General features: G+C 34.8%; 1 protein-coding gene across 1 annotated transcript; it reads left to right on the top strand.

Moving 5' to 3' along the window:
- Nucleotides 1-885: 885 nt before the first annotated feature.
- On the top strand, nucleotides 886-17540 carry LOC135135670 (NFX1-type zinc finger-containing protein 1-like). Its single transcript, XM_064064805.1, has 10 exons — nucleotides 886-1092; nucleotides 1160-1281; nucleotides 8414-10383; nucleotides 10434-10760; nucleotides 10820-11854; nucleotides 11908-12155; nucleotides 14758-15073; nucleotides 15120-15389; nucleotides 15437-16439; nucleotides 16508-17540. The coding sequence occupies exons 2-10, from the start codon at nucleotides 1206-1208 to the stop codon at nucleotides 17272-17274; spliced, it is 6012 nt and encodes a 2003-aa protein (XP_063920875.1). The 5' UTR covers nucleotides 886-1092; nucleotides 1160-1205; the 3' UTR covers nucleotides 17275-17540.
- Nucleotides 17541-18213: the final 673 nt, after the last annotated feature.

Here is an 18213-nt window from a genome sequence, read left to right as displayed (position 1 = left end):
ATTAACCAAATATTTAAAAGTTAAAAAATTGTGTTCCATGTTATTGTGTAGTTTTATTATATTATTTCCTGCCAAAGTACGCACAAATAGATGTGTAAGGACTAGGTCTACCACAAAGTACAATAGTAATTAATAAACTTAGAGTAATTTAAACAAGTTTTTTAACTGTTAAAGTATTCTAAGGGTCAATGTTTAGATTCTTGAATAATTGAATTATTGTCAAATACACTTTATAACTGATGCATAATGCAAAAACAATTTGTATGTGTGACGATTTGTTACCAATGTTTGTATTGTTATAACAAGCTGACGCACAAAAATAATAATTAATTGAATAAAATTGTGTTCTCAACAATTGCTCTTTGTCGTTTCCAGATGAAAATGTGATGTGTAAAATATAACGTGTTTTATTTTATACATATTTATTTATTTAAGTTCAAAAAACATCAAATTGATCACAGAAACTTTTAAAAAAATTTCTTCGCTACGGTGGATATAAATATGTACTGTTACGACAGGACTGCCAACGGTAAAAATTAAAACAATATAATTTGCACAAAGTCGCATTACACCAGCTGTACAAGAATATATTTCTTGTCACTGATCACTGAAGCATATCCTCTTCTTGTCTGACTCGTTCCTCTTCTAATTTATTTCAATCGAATCATCAAATTCACAAACTTTTTTTTAACGGTGCAGGGTTGGTAGCCCGGCGTACTTCTGGGTTTCCCCTTCTTATACGTCTCAACGGGGCAACGTTTGTTTGGATATCAGAGTGCATTCAACATTACTTGATACTGGAAGCGACGATAATTGTCATACAAGCTTTAATTCCACTATTAAGGACACAAATATTCAATAACCGGTTATGTTTAGTGAAACACAGTTTATAGTTTTGTCAAATTGTGCTTAATGTTGAAAAATAGACAACAAAAGATGTTGATAGACAGGAACGGTTAATACAGTTTGAATGTTTTAAATGGAGTAAAATCGCGAATATTCCGTGCTGGAGTCATTCGCGTTTGGGTGGTGACCCAAAAGAAAGTATTTGTGAGACGTACCTATTTTAAGATATTTTCTTTAGTTTGGGTGGTAAGTGCCTATTTATTAATTTATTATTTATTGGGACGGTTCTTATTAAAATACTAAATGTATGTAGAAGCTTTTCACCGAGGCCACTGTTTTCACTTTTGTGAAGTACAGCTATGGACAATTTTCATGGAAGAAGATCGGGCAATAGCTCCCCCAATGTTTATAGGGAAAAAACCTGGAGAACAAAAGGTAAGATAATTTGATATAATAGTATGATAAATCCGATTACACGAATTTTATCAATTCTTTGCGTATATTTGCATCAAAATTTTCTTTATAATCAATTTTTTAATACGAATCATGGAGGAACAATTTTTTCTCCATATCCGATCCGATAAATGCATACAGTTTGAATAAACACAGATATAATTCTGTCTTCTCAGAATATCAGGATTCAGGACAAAGATAAGACCTGTCTGGATTTTCTTTATTATGTAATAAAATAAATAAGGCAGTCCTGATATTTGTGTTGGTTTTTAATTTGTTAACAATATGTAAAGATACTGTGTGTGCAAGAGTGAGAAAAAAAAGCTTACAATGACGTATGATTTCTACTATATACTGTAGATCAGGTGTCCTATATTACTTCCCGAGCGTAAGCAAAGGAAGTATTGTAATCGAGTCCGTCGGCCGACTCTCTACTTTTACGTTTTCTCGATCTTTCATGACCCCTAGAAGACGAAGAAATAGGTCTCCCATTTCCGTCTGTCTGTCCGTCTGTCCGTCCGTCTGTCCGTCCGTCTGTCCGTCCGTCTGTCCGTCTGCCGTCCCGGATTTTTATTAGACAGATAATCTCCGAAAGTACTCGACCGATTGTTGTGAAATTTTGTACTTATATTAAGAATATCATGTAGATGGTAAAACGCTAACCAAAATTTGTCTAATCATCCGCACCACTAATGCGATGACGTCACTTCAAAATTGTACATAGTAAATGGGTTTTCAATTGTATAAAATAACATAGTCCTACACATGTAGTTTACAACTCTGAATCGACTTTTCACCCGAAACGTCCAGATTTTTGGAAAAAAAATCAAAATTATAAAACAACATTTTGAAATTTAATTTTTAATCTGCTAACCAGAATGCTTTGAAATGTTGCAGATGTTTTAAGGTTATAAAGATCATAATAAATGTTTAGTCAAAATATATTTGCTTATCCCCTCCAAAAACTTGATGACGTCAGCTCGAAAATTTGCCGAATAAATCATATCTAAAATGTACAAAATATGATCAGTCTGTACTTGTGATCTATCACTCCATTCATATTTTTTGGATTTGCATATACAGGGTGATTCAAGAAAATAAATGAAAGCGTAAATTTATTTTACTGATTTATTCAGGAACTACAAAACCGAATGCTTCGAAATCTTGAAGATATTTTAAAATTATCATAAGCATGGTAACTTTTTGATCAAAATGTATTTGGTCGTCCCCCCTAAAAAATTTATGACGTCACCACAAAATTTTGCTGAATAAATCCTATCTAAAATGTACAAAATATGGTGAGTCTCTTCTTGTGATTTATCATTCCATTCAAATTTTTTCGATTTGCATATACAGGGTGACTCAAAAAAATTAATGAATGCGTAAATTTATTTTATTGATTTAATCAGGAACTACAAAACCAAATGCTTTGAAATCTTGCAGATGTTTTAAGGTTATAAAGAGCATAATAAATTTTTAGTCAAAATATATTTGGTTATCTTCTACAAAAAACTGATGACGTCAGCTCAAAAGTTTGCCGAATAAATCGTATCTAAATTGTACAAAATATGATGAGTCTGTACTTGTGATTTATCATTCCATTCATATTTTTGGATTTGCATATGCAGGGTGACCCAAAAAAATTAATGAAGGCGTGAATTTATTTTATCGATTTAATCAGGAATTACAAAACCGAATGCTTTGAAATCTTGGGAATATTTTAAAGTTATTATAAGCATGGTAAACTTTTGTTCAAAATGTATTTGTTCATCCCTCCTAAAAAAAATGATGACGTCACTCTTAAATTTTGCTGAATAAATCCTATCTAAAATGCAAAAAATATGATGAGTGTGTACTTGTGATATATCATTCCATTCATATTTTTTAGATTTTTTTTAAGAGGTGGTTCAAAAAAATTAATGAAGTCAATTTATTTTATTGATTAAATTAAAGGCAACACTTATTATTAGTATTACACCCCAACCAAGCCAATTTGGTAGACACAAAATTTGTTAAAGGAAAAACTCGGTTGAAACATAAGGGTAGCACGCTTATTTACATCGACTTTAACATTACAGACCTGCATTTGTTTTATGCGCTCACTTGGTTCCGCGAATGTAGAATAGACATGTTTATAATCAACCAATTGTGAATTTCACCGTCAAGAATTAAAATAAAACCCAATGTTTTATATAATAAGCGGAAGTCGAAGCAATAAAACCGATGGTCGTTTTGTTTACAGTTTCTCTGTTTGACTTTCACGTATGCTGTTACGCTTGTCATCTTAAATTAAGAATGTTTATACATAAACGATTTTCAGTTGCCTTTCATATTACCAGACAGCGGATTTTTGTCGGGCTACGTCACGTTTAATCGGTACTAATTCCATAAATATAATTAACGATTTATTAATCAAACGGCTAAGTAAATGAGAACGGGAATTAGCAGCAGAGTGCAACGAAACAGCTTTATTGTAATCTCAAATAAACGAAGTGCAGTCCGCAATCGCAATGAATTCGCATCCCGTACGAGCCGTACCGAGTTTGGCCTTGCCTAGCCCGACAGAAATCCGCTCTCTAGATATTACACACCGGCGCCGTATACCTGAGTAAATTGTTTCGTTATTTTATTGATTATAAGAAATCAATATTCAAAACGACCCAATTCATTTTCCCGAAATTTTGGGAATACAATAATTTTATTCTTAGTATTACACTACATCTATCCCAACTGATATACGTGTCCTTGCAAAAATGTTGATGACGTCATCACAATTTTTTTTTAAATTCCCACTACAAAAATGTAATGAGAAAAAAAAACACAATAGGCATGCAGTCGTCAAGTTTCCGACAGCGAGGGAAGTACTGTCTAAACTCTTTAGACCAATTTTTTTTGATTTGGTGTATAAAATTAATCGTTTCATTTCGTAATTTTTACTTCCCGAGCTTAAGCAAAAGAAGTATTGTAATCGAGTTCGTCGGCCGACTGTCTACTTTTACATTTTCTCAACCTCTCGTGACCCCTAGAGGACGAAGAAATGAGTCCCGTTTCCGTCTGTCTGCTGTCCGGGATTTTTATTAGACAGATAATTTCCGCAAGTACTGGGCCGATTGTTGTCAAATTTTGTATTTATATTAGGAATATCATGTAGATGGTAAAACGCTAACCAAAATTTTATAACGTCAATAATGTGATAACGTCACTTCAAAATTGTACATAGTAAATGGGTTTTAAAATGTACAAAATAACATAGTCCTACGCATGTAGGTTATGTTACCCGAAACGTCCAGGGTTTTGAAAAAAAAAAATCAAAATTATGAAACAACATTTTGCAATTTAATTTGGAATCTGCAAAACCGAATGCTTTGAAATCTTGCAGATGGTTTACAGTTATGATAGGCATGATAAATTTTTAATCAAAATATATTTACTTGTCCCCTCCAGAAAATTGATGACGTCAGCTCAAAATTTTGCTGAGTATGTCCTATCTAAAATGTACAAAATATGCTGAGTCTGTACTTGTGATTTATAATTACATTCATATTTTTTAGATTTGTTTAAACAGGTGGCTCAAAAAAATTAATGAATGGGTCAATTTATTTCATTGATTAAATCAGGAATAGTTCACTCCATTTTCCCGAAAATTTGGAGATACAAGACTGTTATTATTAGTATTACATTGCACCAACCCAATTTGATAGACACAAAATTTTGTGAAGTAAAAACTCGTTTGAAACATAGGCCTAGCACGCTTATTTACATTTACTTTAACATTGCACACATGCATTTGTTTTGTAGCGCAAGTTATAATCAATCAATTGTGAATTACATCATCAAAAATTTAAATAAAATCCAATGTTTTTATATAAAACATTGGATTTTATTTAAATTTTTGTTATATACAAGCGGAAGTCGAAGCAATAAAAAAGTCTGGACGACCATCGGTATTGTTTGCAGTTTCTCTGTTTCACTCTCACGTACACAGCCTCAACAAATGTTACCGATTGTTGTCTGAAATTAAGAATGCTTATACATAAATGATTTTCAGTCGGCTCTGCTAATATACGCGGCATTTATTTTCCCGAAAATTTGGGAATACAGTACTTTTATTTTTAGTATTACACTATATCTATCCAAACTGATATACGTGTCATTGCAAAAATGTTGATGACGTCATCGTATTTTTTTTTAATGCCCCGCTACAAAAATGTAATGAGAAAAAAAACATAATAGACATGCGGTCGTCACATTTCCGACAGCGAGGGAAGTACTGTCTCTACTACACCAATTTTTTCGTAAGGAATACGTAGCTTCTCATAACAGAACTATTTCAAAATGAGGGATTAATCGAATAGAACTTTGTTCATAAGTTACACTTGCAAGTATTTTTAAAAATCCTTTGAAACTGAAAACCTAAAACTATGAAACATTGCAAATGTTGTAAGTACATCGTAAACAGTCTAAATCGCGAGTCAAAATTTTGGCGAATAAATCCTATCTCCCTACCTAAAATATAATCTTTATTTCTGTCGTTTATGAATGCATTCTCATTTCTCAGAATTAAGTAGTTATACAGGAAAAAATTAATGAATGAGATCATCTATTTTATTGATTAAATCAAAAACGACTCACTCAGTGTCCCTGAAAATTTGGCAGTACAGTACTGTTATTATTTAAAAGTAATATTTTTAAAATCAAATCTTATAATTTTTCGAAATAGCTACAAAATTCGAAAATAATTATCTCAGAGACTGTGGGATAGCATTAATTTCGATATTATAGAACATTAATTTAACGTGTACTGATAAGATCTGTTCCCGTCATAATATATTCTTATCTTTAGATAATATTTAAAAAAATATATAAAGAAATGTATTTGACTCGATTGTGTCAGCTAACTAAATGGCTTATTTATTGCTGCATAAACACTAAGATATGGAAAATATAATCTATATTAGGGCTTGTCGTTTATATTTTTTACTCTGCAAGTGCCGATTTTTGCAAACAAAAATAGAATAGTATAATAAAATTTTACAATCTGTTTGCAATTGCTGTAAAATTTCTCTCACACTTTGAAGTTGTCGTCAGTTTGATAGATCACTAACCAAAATTTGCCACTCCTTCCCAGCGAAATTTTGACGACAATGCTCAAAAATTTGCCAAGTAAATTATCTTTTCATTTTTTTTAGACAGCGTTACACATAATCAGTTCCTATTGATAGATGGTATTACCGTGGTTAGAATATATATCATCCTACCTCCATGGGTATTACATATACCAGACAATCTTTTCCAAAAAAATGTGGTAATAGTGTTATGTTGAACGGGTGATTAAAATCGGCGTGGGTTAAACTCAGTAATTTTATTTCTTAGTAACTCGAATTTACACGACTAATTACAGAGCGAATATGTACAAAATAATTCCGGCGCAACTTTGTGGCGTTCCAGCGGATTTTTCATTAGTCTCTGATATATTCCAAGTCAGCACATTTTTTTTTCTGACCAAATTTAAGTTTACAACTTTACAATAACAGTTTTATTAAAAACTTATCATACAACTCATTTTGAAATACAGTTAATCGTAGGCTATTTCATACTTTTCGAGAAAAATCGTTGATAATAAATTCGCTCAAGCATTTGTTGCTTTTTCCGTTATTTCTGATGGAGTATTTTGAATGTCCGAATCGTCACTCAAGGCACTTATGACAAATTTCAACATGCAATCATAAACACACGAAGTTATTTGTTAATTTAGCAATAATCGGACTTGTTTACTTGTTTTATTAAATTAATCTCAGTCCGACTTTTGTTCTATCGACAGTCCTGATTTTTAAATAACAGAATAATGACAATTGCAGTCCCAGGCTATATGATAAGCACGTTTTAATACGCATGTGCAGTGTGAACAAAAATTTCTCACTACCTTTGCGCTTTAATTCCAATGCGAAAATGGGCTTTTTGAATAGCAGTTATAGAAAAAAATTATCTAGTATGTTGAAAGTATACTTATAATAAACATTGATTTTATAATTTATTGTTTAAGACTACGTCATAAGTTTTCTATAAGGAATAAATACAATTTTGTTCATTTTTACTTCCCAAGCGTAAGCGAAGGAAGTATTGTAATCGAGTACGTTGGCCGACCCTCTACTTTTTTGAAATTGTTAAGTTAGTGTACAGCGTCCTACTAAATTTCAAATAATTTTATTCTTTTCAGATTTAAGTACTGTAATTTGATTATACCTAGATAGAATAAATCATGAAACATTGCGAAAACATGAAATTAGACATTCGTCAGATGGACACAATACTTGTTTTGACTTGTGCTTGTGAATGAAAAAATCCTTCAGAAAATTGCAACACCTTATGTAATGATTACAATGAGCGTCGGGTATACAACATGTGCAGATACATGGGATTAATGTATTATCATTATTTTATTAGTCACGCTTATGACTAATGACGCATACGAATGATATATGTAGATACTGTTCGTTATTTTTTCTGTGTTATAAACTAAACAATGAATGGAGAGATATCTCACATTATCTCTTAAAGTGTAGGAATATCAATTCCTTTCTTCTTATTATGTCGTGCCATTTTTGCGCAGTTGTGGATTAATTTATTTTTAATCTCCAGCAGAAAATTGGTGTGATCTCAAAAAATTATTAAATGATATTTATTGGAAATATCTGAATAACTTCAAGAATTGTTCAGTTTTTTATCCGCGCGTTTGATGGTATTAATTTTAACTCACCACTCGGAACAGGGTAAAAATATAAATAAGCTTCAATGGTAAATAAACTACTTAAGTACATATAAAAGTAATTTTAGGGATTTACTCAAACAATAAACAAACGGTTTGACATTCCGACACATCTACTTAATATCTATCATTGTTTCGCAACATCTTAGTTTTATCTGAGACATGTTTTGAAATTTTCCGTATATTCTCGTAACTAAGTAAGTTAAAAGTTGGTCGAAGCTTATCTCTCGCCCTTGATGTAAACAGATCATTAAAAGATCATTAAAATTTACAACGCCCTCTAAATATCATTTAATGAAACTGAAACTGAAAAAAATGTTAATATATATTTTTTTCTTACAAATGAAGCAAATGAAGAAGATAGGCCTTCCAGTTCTATGTACAACAATAAAAGGGAAAATGAAAGTTATCAACCCAAGTTTAACAAAGGAAACGGACAACCTTTTCGCATTTCACGTATTCAGGAACATCGACCGGACCATGGTAGATTCGGTAGCAGACAGCCCCGATCAATGGGCTACACGTTTTTAGACGACTTAGTTCGAAATGACGCGGAAAAAATAATTTTAACATTAGTAAAAGAGCGCAAAGGTTTCACCGATTTATTAGAAAAAGAATTAAACCCCGACGTTGTTGTCTTAATTGTAAAAATTTTAACAAAAGTGAGTAGTTCCGCATTCAGCGATACAAAATATAGCATCCTTCACTCTTCGTTCAACGACAAGTTCGTGGCGCAACTAAACAAATTCATCGCTTGCCTGCCACTAGCCCAAAAGCGACCTAATTCGCATTTTTGGAGAGAACCTAATGAATTTTGGGCGAATCTGTTGGAAATCTGTGAAGATTTACTGCACACAACCCCCACTTTTGCGTGTAAAACTTTTCCAGCGATCCTGAATTCACTCAAGATTTATATTCCCGTCATTGAAGATCAGCACAACATACAATTGAGTAAAGATATCAAAGATAAAGCCGCAAGACTGCAAGACATGATGAAAATTTTCGTTAAAGAAAAAGAAGAAAAGCAAAAATGTTCGGAAGAAGCAGCCGCAGCTGAGAGTTTGGACCCTCCGGATGATTTTCGCCAAATCAGCGTTTATCCAAGTGCTGAAGAAATAGTTGGCGGTCGCGGGTTTCTGCGACAAAATGTGGTAGAAGGGCCGTACCAGAACGTAAATCACTACTTAGACGTGCAGTTTCGGCTTCTAAGAGAGGATTTCGTGGGGCCTTTGAGAGATGGCATTGCCAATTACCGCGCATCGCAACCTCTTAACGACAACATTAAAATTCATAAGGCAGTCCAGTTTTTAAATAGCGAAACCATCAATGAGTTCTACTGTCTTCGAGTTCAGTTTGCCTCCAAAAAAAAGAAAGGGTTAAGTTTTCAGAACTCCAAACGATTTATGTTTGGCTCATTATTGTGCTTCACTCAAGATAACTTCCAGACTTTGTTCTTTGGAAAGGTGGCTCAACGAAAAATGGAAGATTTGACAAAAGGTCAAGTAATTGTCGCTTTTGATAAAAGACTGACTGTAGATTATAATAGTACGTACCTGATGGTTGAGTGTAGCGTTTACTTTGAGCCCTATTTTCACGTTTTAACAGTTCTTAAAAACATGACTGAAGAAAACTTTCCCATGGAAAGGTACATCGTACGAGTGAATCCTTCCGTCCAGCCTCCTGAATACCTAACAGCGCCTGACTGTACCTACGAAATAGAAGGGCACGAATTCAACCCTTTGTTAGAATGGCCCAACGACAATTTTTATAGTTTGAATGAATCACAAATGGTGGCTTTTAAAGCGGCCATAACGCAGGAAATAGCGGTGATTCAGGGTCCTCCAGGAACTGGCAAAACCTACATGGGACTAAAGATAGCAGAAACGTTATTAAAAAATAAAGATTTGTGGTACGATTTTTCTCCCATGTTGGTGATTTGTTATACCAACCATGCACTAGACCAATTTTTGGAAGGTCTTCTTCCAGTCACCACTAGTCTTATTCGTGTGGGTGGCCAGTCTAAAAACCCGAGATTAGAACCTTATAATTTGAGAAACAAATCTGAAAGAGATGCCACCGTTTCTATTAAACGCAGGGAACTTCAAGATTGCTTGCGCAACATAAAAGTTACAGCGGAGAATCTGCAACAGATCGAGTATTTTAATAGTGTAGTATCATTTTACAACTTCGCTGAAGTAATACCCGATTACGAAGACACTTGGTTTGCAACGGCAAAACAAGATGACATAATAAAATGGCTTCTAGAAGAAACTCATCATGGACAGCGCAGGACACACAATAATCTAGAAGCGATGCAGGTAAAAAGTGTGTTTAAAGATATGTCTAGGACTGAATTTATGGTTTTCAGGTTTGGAATGAATTCAACCGAATAGGAATCAATGACGAAGTTAATAACGATGTGTACTCAGAAAACTCGGCTGATGACGCTAGTTTTAACAATCATATCATTTCAAAATTTGATTCGATTTTTGAGGAAGTGTTCGATTACTTACCTCAGGTGAAAAGAAGCTTTTTCTTAATTACATTGAATTCGATGCGAGAGCAAATGAGAGAATACGAAACTACACTAGTGCAACTAATGCAAATAGATAACCCGACTTTCCACGAACTAATTAGAGAAGAACAGACGCGTATATACCTGGATGAATTGCACCGCACATTTGAATATGTAAAGGTAAGTTCTCTACAAAGTAGTTCACTTGCTTTGGTAATTAACAACCATTACCCAAACAGGCACGTTTATCCGAAGGTAGATATCTACAAGGCCGCATCCGACAACCAGATAACGTCGACTTGCGTAGACCGCACACGATTCCCTTTGAAAGTAGATGGCATTTATATTTTTATTGGTTAAGTCTATATCGACAGCGTGAAGCTGATGTTCTGAAAATGACCTGCGAAGATTTTCCTACGTTGTGTAAGGAATATGAAGAACTGAGACAAATCGAAGATGTGCGAACTATGAGAGATGCACAAGTGATAGGAATGACTACGACAAGTGCTGCTCGTTTGAGGTCTTCGTTACAAACTTTGAAGAGCCCTATAGTGATCGTAGAGGAAGCAGCTGAAGTACTGGAAGCACATATTGTGACTTCTGTTACAAAACATTGCAAACACCTCATTCTCATAGGCGATCATAAACAGTTAAGACCAAGTACAGCTAACTACAATCTGGAAAAGCAGTACCGTCTTGGGATTAGCTTATTTGAAAGAATGATTATCAATAAGTTACACTGCTACACGCTTAATGTACAACATCGCATGCGACCAGAAATTGCTTGTTTGATTCGACCAGCAATTTACGACTTTTTGGAAGATCATCCTTCAGTACTACAAAGACCAGTAATTACAGGCATTGATAATTGTCTCTTTTTCATTGACCACGACAACCTAGAAGAACCTTATGAAGGGTCAAGCAAAATTAATCTTCACGAAGTTAGGTTTCTTATATATTTAGCACGACATTTGGTTCTGAATGGATATAATCCAGAAAATATAACAATTTTGGCTGCTTATTTAGGCCAGTTCTTCGAATTCAAGAACATGATTAAAGCACATCTCGATTTGTTGGATGGTGTAAAAATTGTAGTTCTAGACAACTACCAAGGAGAGGAATCCGATATTATACTTCTTTCACTAGTTCGAAACAACGAAGATAATAAAATTGGTTTTCTGTCTATAGAGAACAGAGTATGCGTTGCTCTGTCCAGAGCTAGAAATGCTATGTACATAATGGGCAACATGGCGCAGCTTTCCAGTGAAAATAAAGTATACATAACCATATTTTTTTTTTTGTAGAATCATTGTTTATGTTCTTTTAGCTTTGGGGGAAAATTAAAACAAGTTTAGAAAGACAGAATGCTCTGGGTCAGGCGCTACCATTAAGGTGTCAGATCCATCAAGATCAAATCACGCTTGTTAAATGCGATACTGACTTCTTTTCTGTGTCTGAAGGTGGATGCAGCAAAAAGTGTGATATGGATTTGAAGTGTGGTCATAAGTGTACATACTTGTGCCATATTAGGGACAGAACGCATATGTTTTACAAGTGCCAGACGCAGTGCAACAAGTAAGTATTTTATACACTGACGGCTATTGCAGATAAATATTCACATGAACAATGAATAAGGTTGTAAGAAAATGACTCGTATATGTAATAACTACTAAATGAACATAAAACACTCTTTCCATTTCGAGTCCACAATGATATTCATTTAACCGATGATAAATTCTTTTTTCAAAATGGATTCATGTTTAAGAGTAGTTTAAATACCACATTTTTTTAAACCTGTGAGAAGTTATGAAGTGTGAAATGAAGTGTGAATAATACAATAACTTAGGTAAAATCAATCTAGAATCTTAGATATCGTTACTAAAATAAGTTCAGTTTGAACAAGTGAATCATTTACATAAAATGTTATAACGGTTATATGGGATTTATAAACGTGCTGTTCCCGCTGACGTTGCTTTCAGAACTGAAAATTGTCATTTATAAACTTCGTTGCCAAATTGCTGTTCATAGTAACTTTGATGTTCAGCTTTTGCCGTATTTAAAGGGATTGTGGAAGAATAGTGGGGGATTTAAATTGATTACTACAAAAAATTTTAGACATGTTTTAAGTTTCTTGTGGTCGAAATAAGTCTATAAGTATTAAGAAAACGAATAAAAATGTAGCCCCGCCCACCCGCCCTATCTCAGTTGTGATGATTTTTTTATTCGTCGTGAGCCAAGGGGGCGGAGCTTAACTGCAAAATCCTTATTTCTCTATGAAAAATTAAAAAGATGGTTTCGAGTATCGTGTTGTTCAAAGAATACTATGTATATGAAGAAAAAATTAAAGTCAAAGATTAAGCCCCACCCATACCTGCCTTGATCTAAATATGTAGTAATGAAGTTTTCATTCGTTGCCAGACCTAGGGGCGGAGCCTAATCGCAAAATCCATAATTCTCTACAAAAATTTACCATTTTAAACATGTCTTAAGTTTCTGAGAACAAAAAAAATCATCACAATTGAGATGGGGTGGGTGGGCGGGGTTTATATTTTGCCCTTTTTTCTTAATGTAGATAGTATTCTTTGAAGAACGCAAAACTCAAAAACATGTTTTTAATTTCTTGTAAAGGAATAAATATTTTGCTGTTACGCCCCCTTGGTTCATGACGAATAAAAAGATCATCACAATTGAGATAGGGCGGGTAGGCGGTAGGGCGGGCTTACATTTTGTCGTTTTGTTTTAATATGTATAGACTTGTTTTCACAACATCAAACTTAAAGATCTTTAAAATGGAAAATTTGTATAAAGAAATACTAATTAAAAAGTAATTAGATTCAGCCCCATAATTGCAAAATCCATATTTCCTGGGAAAAATGTACCATTTTAACCATGTTTTAAGTCTCTTGTTGTGAAAAGATGACAATGTATATTAAGAAAAAAAAAGGCAAAATATAACCCTCCCCCCCATCTCAATTCTGATATATTTTTTTATTCGTAGTAAACTGAGGGGTGGAGCTTAATTGTAAAATCCTTATTTTTCTACGAGAAATTATCATGTGAAATATGTTCTTAACTAATGGTGTTCTACAAAGAAAAACTAACTAAATGTATTAATTAAAAAAGATAACCAAAATAGAAGCCCATCCATCCGTCTCAAACTCAGTCGTGATGAATTTTTCATTCGTTGTCAGACCGAGGGGCGGAGCGTAATTGCAAAAAATCGATATTACCCTATACAAATTTACCATTTTAAACATGTTTTAAGTTTCTTGTTGTGAAAAGATGACTACAATACACATATTAAGAAAAAAAGGCAAAATGTAAGACCCTATGTACCCACCCTATCTCAACTGTGATGATTTTTGTATTCGACGTGAGCCAAGGGGACGGAGCTTAATTGCAAAATCCTTATTTCTATACAAGAAATAAAAAACATGTTTTTGAGAATCGTGTTGTTCAAAGAGTAATATGTATATTAAGAAAAAAGCAAGCCAAAAATTAAGCCCCACCTATATCCATCCCAAGCTCAATTAAGATGAATTTTTCATTCGTTGTCAAAGCGAGGGGCGGAGCGTAATTGCAAAATCGATACTTGTCGAAATAAGTCTACACATTTTATGAAAAAAAGGCAAAATGTAGCCCCACCCACCCGCCCTATCTCAACTGTGATGATTTTTTTTATTCGTCTTGAGCCAAGAAGGCGGAGCTTAACTGCAAAATCCTTATTTCTCCACGAAAAAGTAAAAATATGTTTTTGAGTGTCGTGCTATTCAGAGAATACTATGTATATAAGAATAGGCTCCACCCATACCTGCCCCGATCTCAATTCTCAATTTGATGAATTTTTCATTCGTTATCAGATCAAGGGGCGGGGCTTAATTACAACGGCAACGTCAACGGCGAACACGAACGTGAGCGGCAATCGACTTTAAAAACCTTAACGTGAGCTGTGAATTTACAAACTAAAATAAAAATCCACTATTTTTAATACGCACCACCAAACCAGAAAGTGAACTCAAGAAACCCTTTATAATCTACCTTCGTCACATTGCAAAACGCTTGAATGACCAACCAGTAGAGTGCATCATTTCACTAATTCCTCCGTTATTCGAATTAATTTTTAAATCGGGACACCACAATAATCACTTTTCAATTTTTTGTCTTCCACCACTTTCAGGCCGCTGTGCAGCAAAGACGAAACCCACATTTGTAAGAAAATGTGTTTTGAAGATTGCGGATTGTGTACTTACTTGGTAGAAAGAACCTTGCCGTGTGGTCACGAAGTCAATATTCCTTGCCACGTAGATCCTGAAACCTACAAATGTCAAGTTAAAGTCCCGACTGAACTCCCTTGTGGGCATAAAACCGATAAACCCTGCTCCTACGACCCGCAAACTTTCAGGTGTCCACACATATGCGATGTCCAGGTTCAACCCTGTGGACATTCTTGTGAATTACTCTGCCACATTCGAACAGATCCGGATCATTTAGAGGTAATTTGAGGATTCCCGTGATTTTTTATTAATGTGTGTTTTACAGTATCGATGCAAAAAACCTTGCACTAAATTTATGAAAGACTGTTCTATTGAGAGTGAGGAGCACCGATGCAAGAAACAGTGTTGGCAGGAGTGCGATACCTGTACTGTAACTGTTCGGAAACGAAGAACCCTTTGCCCTCACTTTTATGACGTACCGTGTAAATCTGACGTGGATGAACTCGTCTGCGAGAAACCTTGTACAAAAATCTTGAAGTGTGGTCATCCTTGTAAAGCTAAATGTAACGAACCTTGCAGAGAGTGTCAGTTGAAGGTAACAAAAACAATCTTATTTTCATGATTTCAACTAGCTTGTTGTAGGTTTTTAAGGAAAACGCAATATGTGGCCACCAAGTGAAAGTGAGATGTTGCGAGGCCCCCAGTCGCAAGTACTGTAATAGACAGTGTCCCTTGAAGTTGCCTTGTGGCCATTTATGCACGAAGAAATGTAACGAACCGTGCACTGAAAAATGTACCGAGATTGTCGATTGTGATGGTATAGAAGCAGAATGTGGTCACTTGGTCACCAGAACCGAGTGCCACATGACGACATCGTGTGTAGATCCAAAACTACTGGTGAGATATTGTAAAGAACCCTGCAGAGAAATACTGAAATGTGGCCACTCGTGTTCTGGAAGTTGTGGTGAATGTTCGCAAGGACGCGTTCACAAAAGGTGCTCGGAAAAATGTGGCACCTTACTTGTTTGTGACCACAAATGTGAGTTTCCTTGTCGGCAAGCATGCCGACCTTGCAAAAAAGTCTGTGAATATAGATGCCAACATAGCGCTTGTAAGAAATTCTGTGGTGAAATTTGTACTCCCTGTAGAGAAAGATGTCCCAGAAGATGCAAGCATCAGTGGTGTAATAAATTTTGCGGCGAGATTTGCAGTGTGCCTCCGTGCACAGAACCATGTCAGAAGTTGCTGAAATGTGGACACCAATGTGTTGGTTTTTGTGGAGATCAGTGCCCTCCGAAATGCATGGTTTGTGATAGAGAAGAGTTGTTGGAGATATTCTTGGGTTATGAGAGTGAAGATGCTCGATACGTTTATTTGAGTGATTGTAAGCATATTGTTGAACATACAGGATTGGAGCAATGGTTACTCCTCAATGAAAATCAGATTTCGTATAAAGTTTGCCCTAAGTGTAAGACGGCAATTAGAACTACCCAACGATACAGTGACTATATCAAAAGAGCTATTCAAGATGTGGCGGCAGTTAAGTTTAAAACTAATGGAAGGCTTGAGGATATTACAGAAATCAGAAAGGATATGCAGTATGTTTTAAGAAAACTGGAACAACAATCTGGGAACTTGGTTATGTGTAAGTATATAGTCACCCTCTACGTGTCTAAACGTTATGATGATTAATATTAATTTTTGTTCTTACAGATTGTCAACCAATACACGTTTTACTACAAGGCATAAAAACTAGAATTCAGACAACCAAGAAAGGCAGACACCCAAACATCAACATCCATGAAGCGAGATCCCTTAAAGCAAAGCTTCAACTCATTGAACTTGTGGTTAACATTTGTTGCGACAAAACTGTCTCGATTGCGACACCTCGAGAAATTTTCTTCCCACAAGTAAATTTTATAGTTCGTGTTTTGTCACGGGATGTTGACTACATTACAAATCAAGAAATCGAGGATGTTACTTTGGAAATTAGCAGACTAGCCAGAATAGTAGATTATAGTTGTATACAAAAGGTTCCACAGTTTGCTTACTCCAAGAATAACGAAGAAGGTAAAGACCTAATCGCTTCTGTGGAGAAGCAGCTTTTTGAAAGTAAACGATTTTCAAAAAAGAGGAACGACCTGCTGAAAGCACTTCTGACTGAATTAAATGATGTTCTGAAATCTGGATTAGCCATTTCCGAAGAAGAGCGAATCCAGATAGTTGAAGCTATGCGATTTAGTAAAGGACATTGGTTTAAGTGCCCCAATGGGCATATATACGCTATTGGGGAATGCGGTGGTGCTATGCAAGAGGCACAGTGTTATGAGTGTGGGGCAAAGATTGGTGGGTCAAATCACCAACTTTTAAATGATAATGCAGTTGCTACCGAAATGGATGGAGCTACGTATAGTGCGTACTCGGAAAGAGCAAACTTGATGAATTATGATCTGGAATACATACGAAACTTGGAGAACTAAGAAAGTGCTTGTTTATTCTTCTCTCCATTAGTTTTTTTTTTTTTTTTTTTTAGTTACATAGTAGTTTACTGATTATTGTTTATAACAGTTTAGTAATGTAGTTACGTCTGGAGTTTTCACTAACGCAAACACATCTATAATTGAAGAATAATTACGTTAAGTCCGATATGTTAATTTTCGATGGGAGTTTTCTCATACATATATTATAGAAACTATTATTCATAATTTTGTCTGTATGTGTCAATTTAATAAATATTTTTATTAGCGTTTTTTTTATTACACAATTTAAATTACGTTAATAGTTTCAAGATATCTACACTGAAGTCATTTCGTAAAAACTGGTCATTTATAAGCGAGTCTTGGTAATTTTACGATGATGTTAAATTATGAATTAATTCAAGAGAATGGTTAAACCAAAATGTGTTGTGGTGACCGAATTTAAATCAAACTTTTCGCGCTGAAATTAATTGACAACGGCGCGAAATCGCATTTGAATAATTTGAATTTGAAAAAAAAAAAAAAAGTCCAATCACGAAAAGGAACTCCTTAAACATAGGCAACCAAATATGCATGGATGGTCTAATGCACGTAGCGCTTAGGAGTTAGTTTGCATGATCTTTGAGTAGGTGGCAGCACGTAGCGCTAGGGTAATTTCAGTTAGAGGGTTGGTAGAAAAACTGGAGGGGTCTGTCATTACGAATGTGGCTGTGTGTGTGTGACCACGTGGTAAGCGCTAGGTTTAAATTAGTTGGTTTGGTAGTTAATAAAACGGGAGGAAGCCTTTGTTTAACGACGATCAAACGTATTTTGCATAATGATACAGTTGTCCCCAACCCGCGCGGTAAATTCTTGCGCCCTTTTAATCGAAAATTGCAGACTTCCGGTCGGACGCGAACACGTGTTGTGAATCTGTTCTTTGTTTGAAAATTCACAAATCAA

The sequence above is a fragment of the Zophobas morio genome, unplaced genomic scaffold, assembly GCF_036711695.1.
Source record: "Zophobas morio isolate AGI-343-1 ecotype UQ-CSIRO unplaced genomic scaffold, CSIRO_AGI_Zmor_V1 ptg000024l, whole genome shotgun sequence".
NCBI lineage: Eukaryota > Metazoa > Arthropoda > Insecta > Coleoptera > Tenebrionidae > Zophobas > Zophobas morio.
This window is presented reverse-complemented; position numbering and strand designations above follow the sequence as displayed.

What these genes read in the sequence shown, in the direction of transcription:
- LOC135135670 (XM_064064805.1), top strand. Translation starts at nt 1,206, where the DNA reads ATGGACAATTTTCATGGAAGAAGATCGGGCAATAGCTCCCCCAATGTT. An exon ending in GCACATTTGAATATGTAAAG is followed by an intron (nt 10,761 to 10,819) that starts GTAAGTTCTCTA and finishes TTACCCAAACAG; the next exon opens with GCACGTTTATCCGAAGGTAG. An exon ending in TGCCAGACGCAGTGCAACAA is followed by an intron (nt 12,156 to 14,757) that starts GTAAGTATTTTA and finishes CACCACTTTCAG; the next exon opens with GCCGCTGTGCAGCAAAGACG.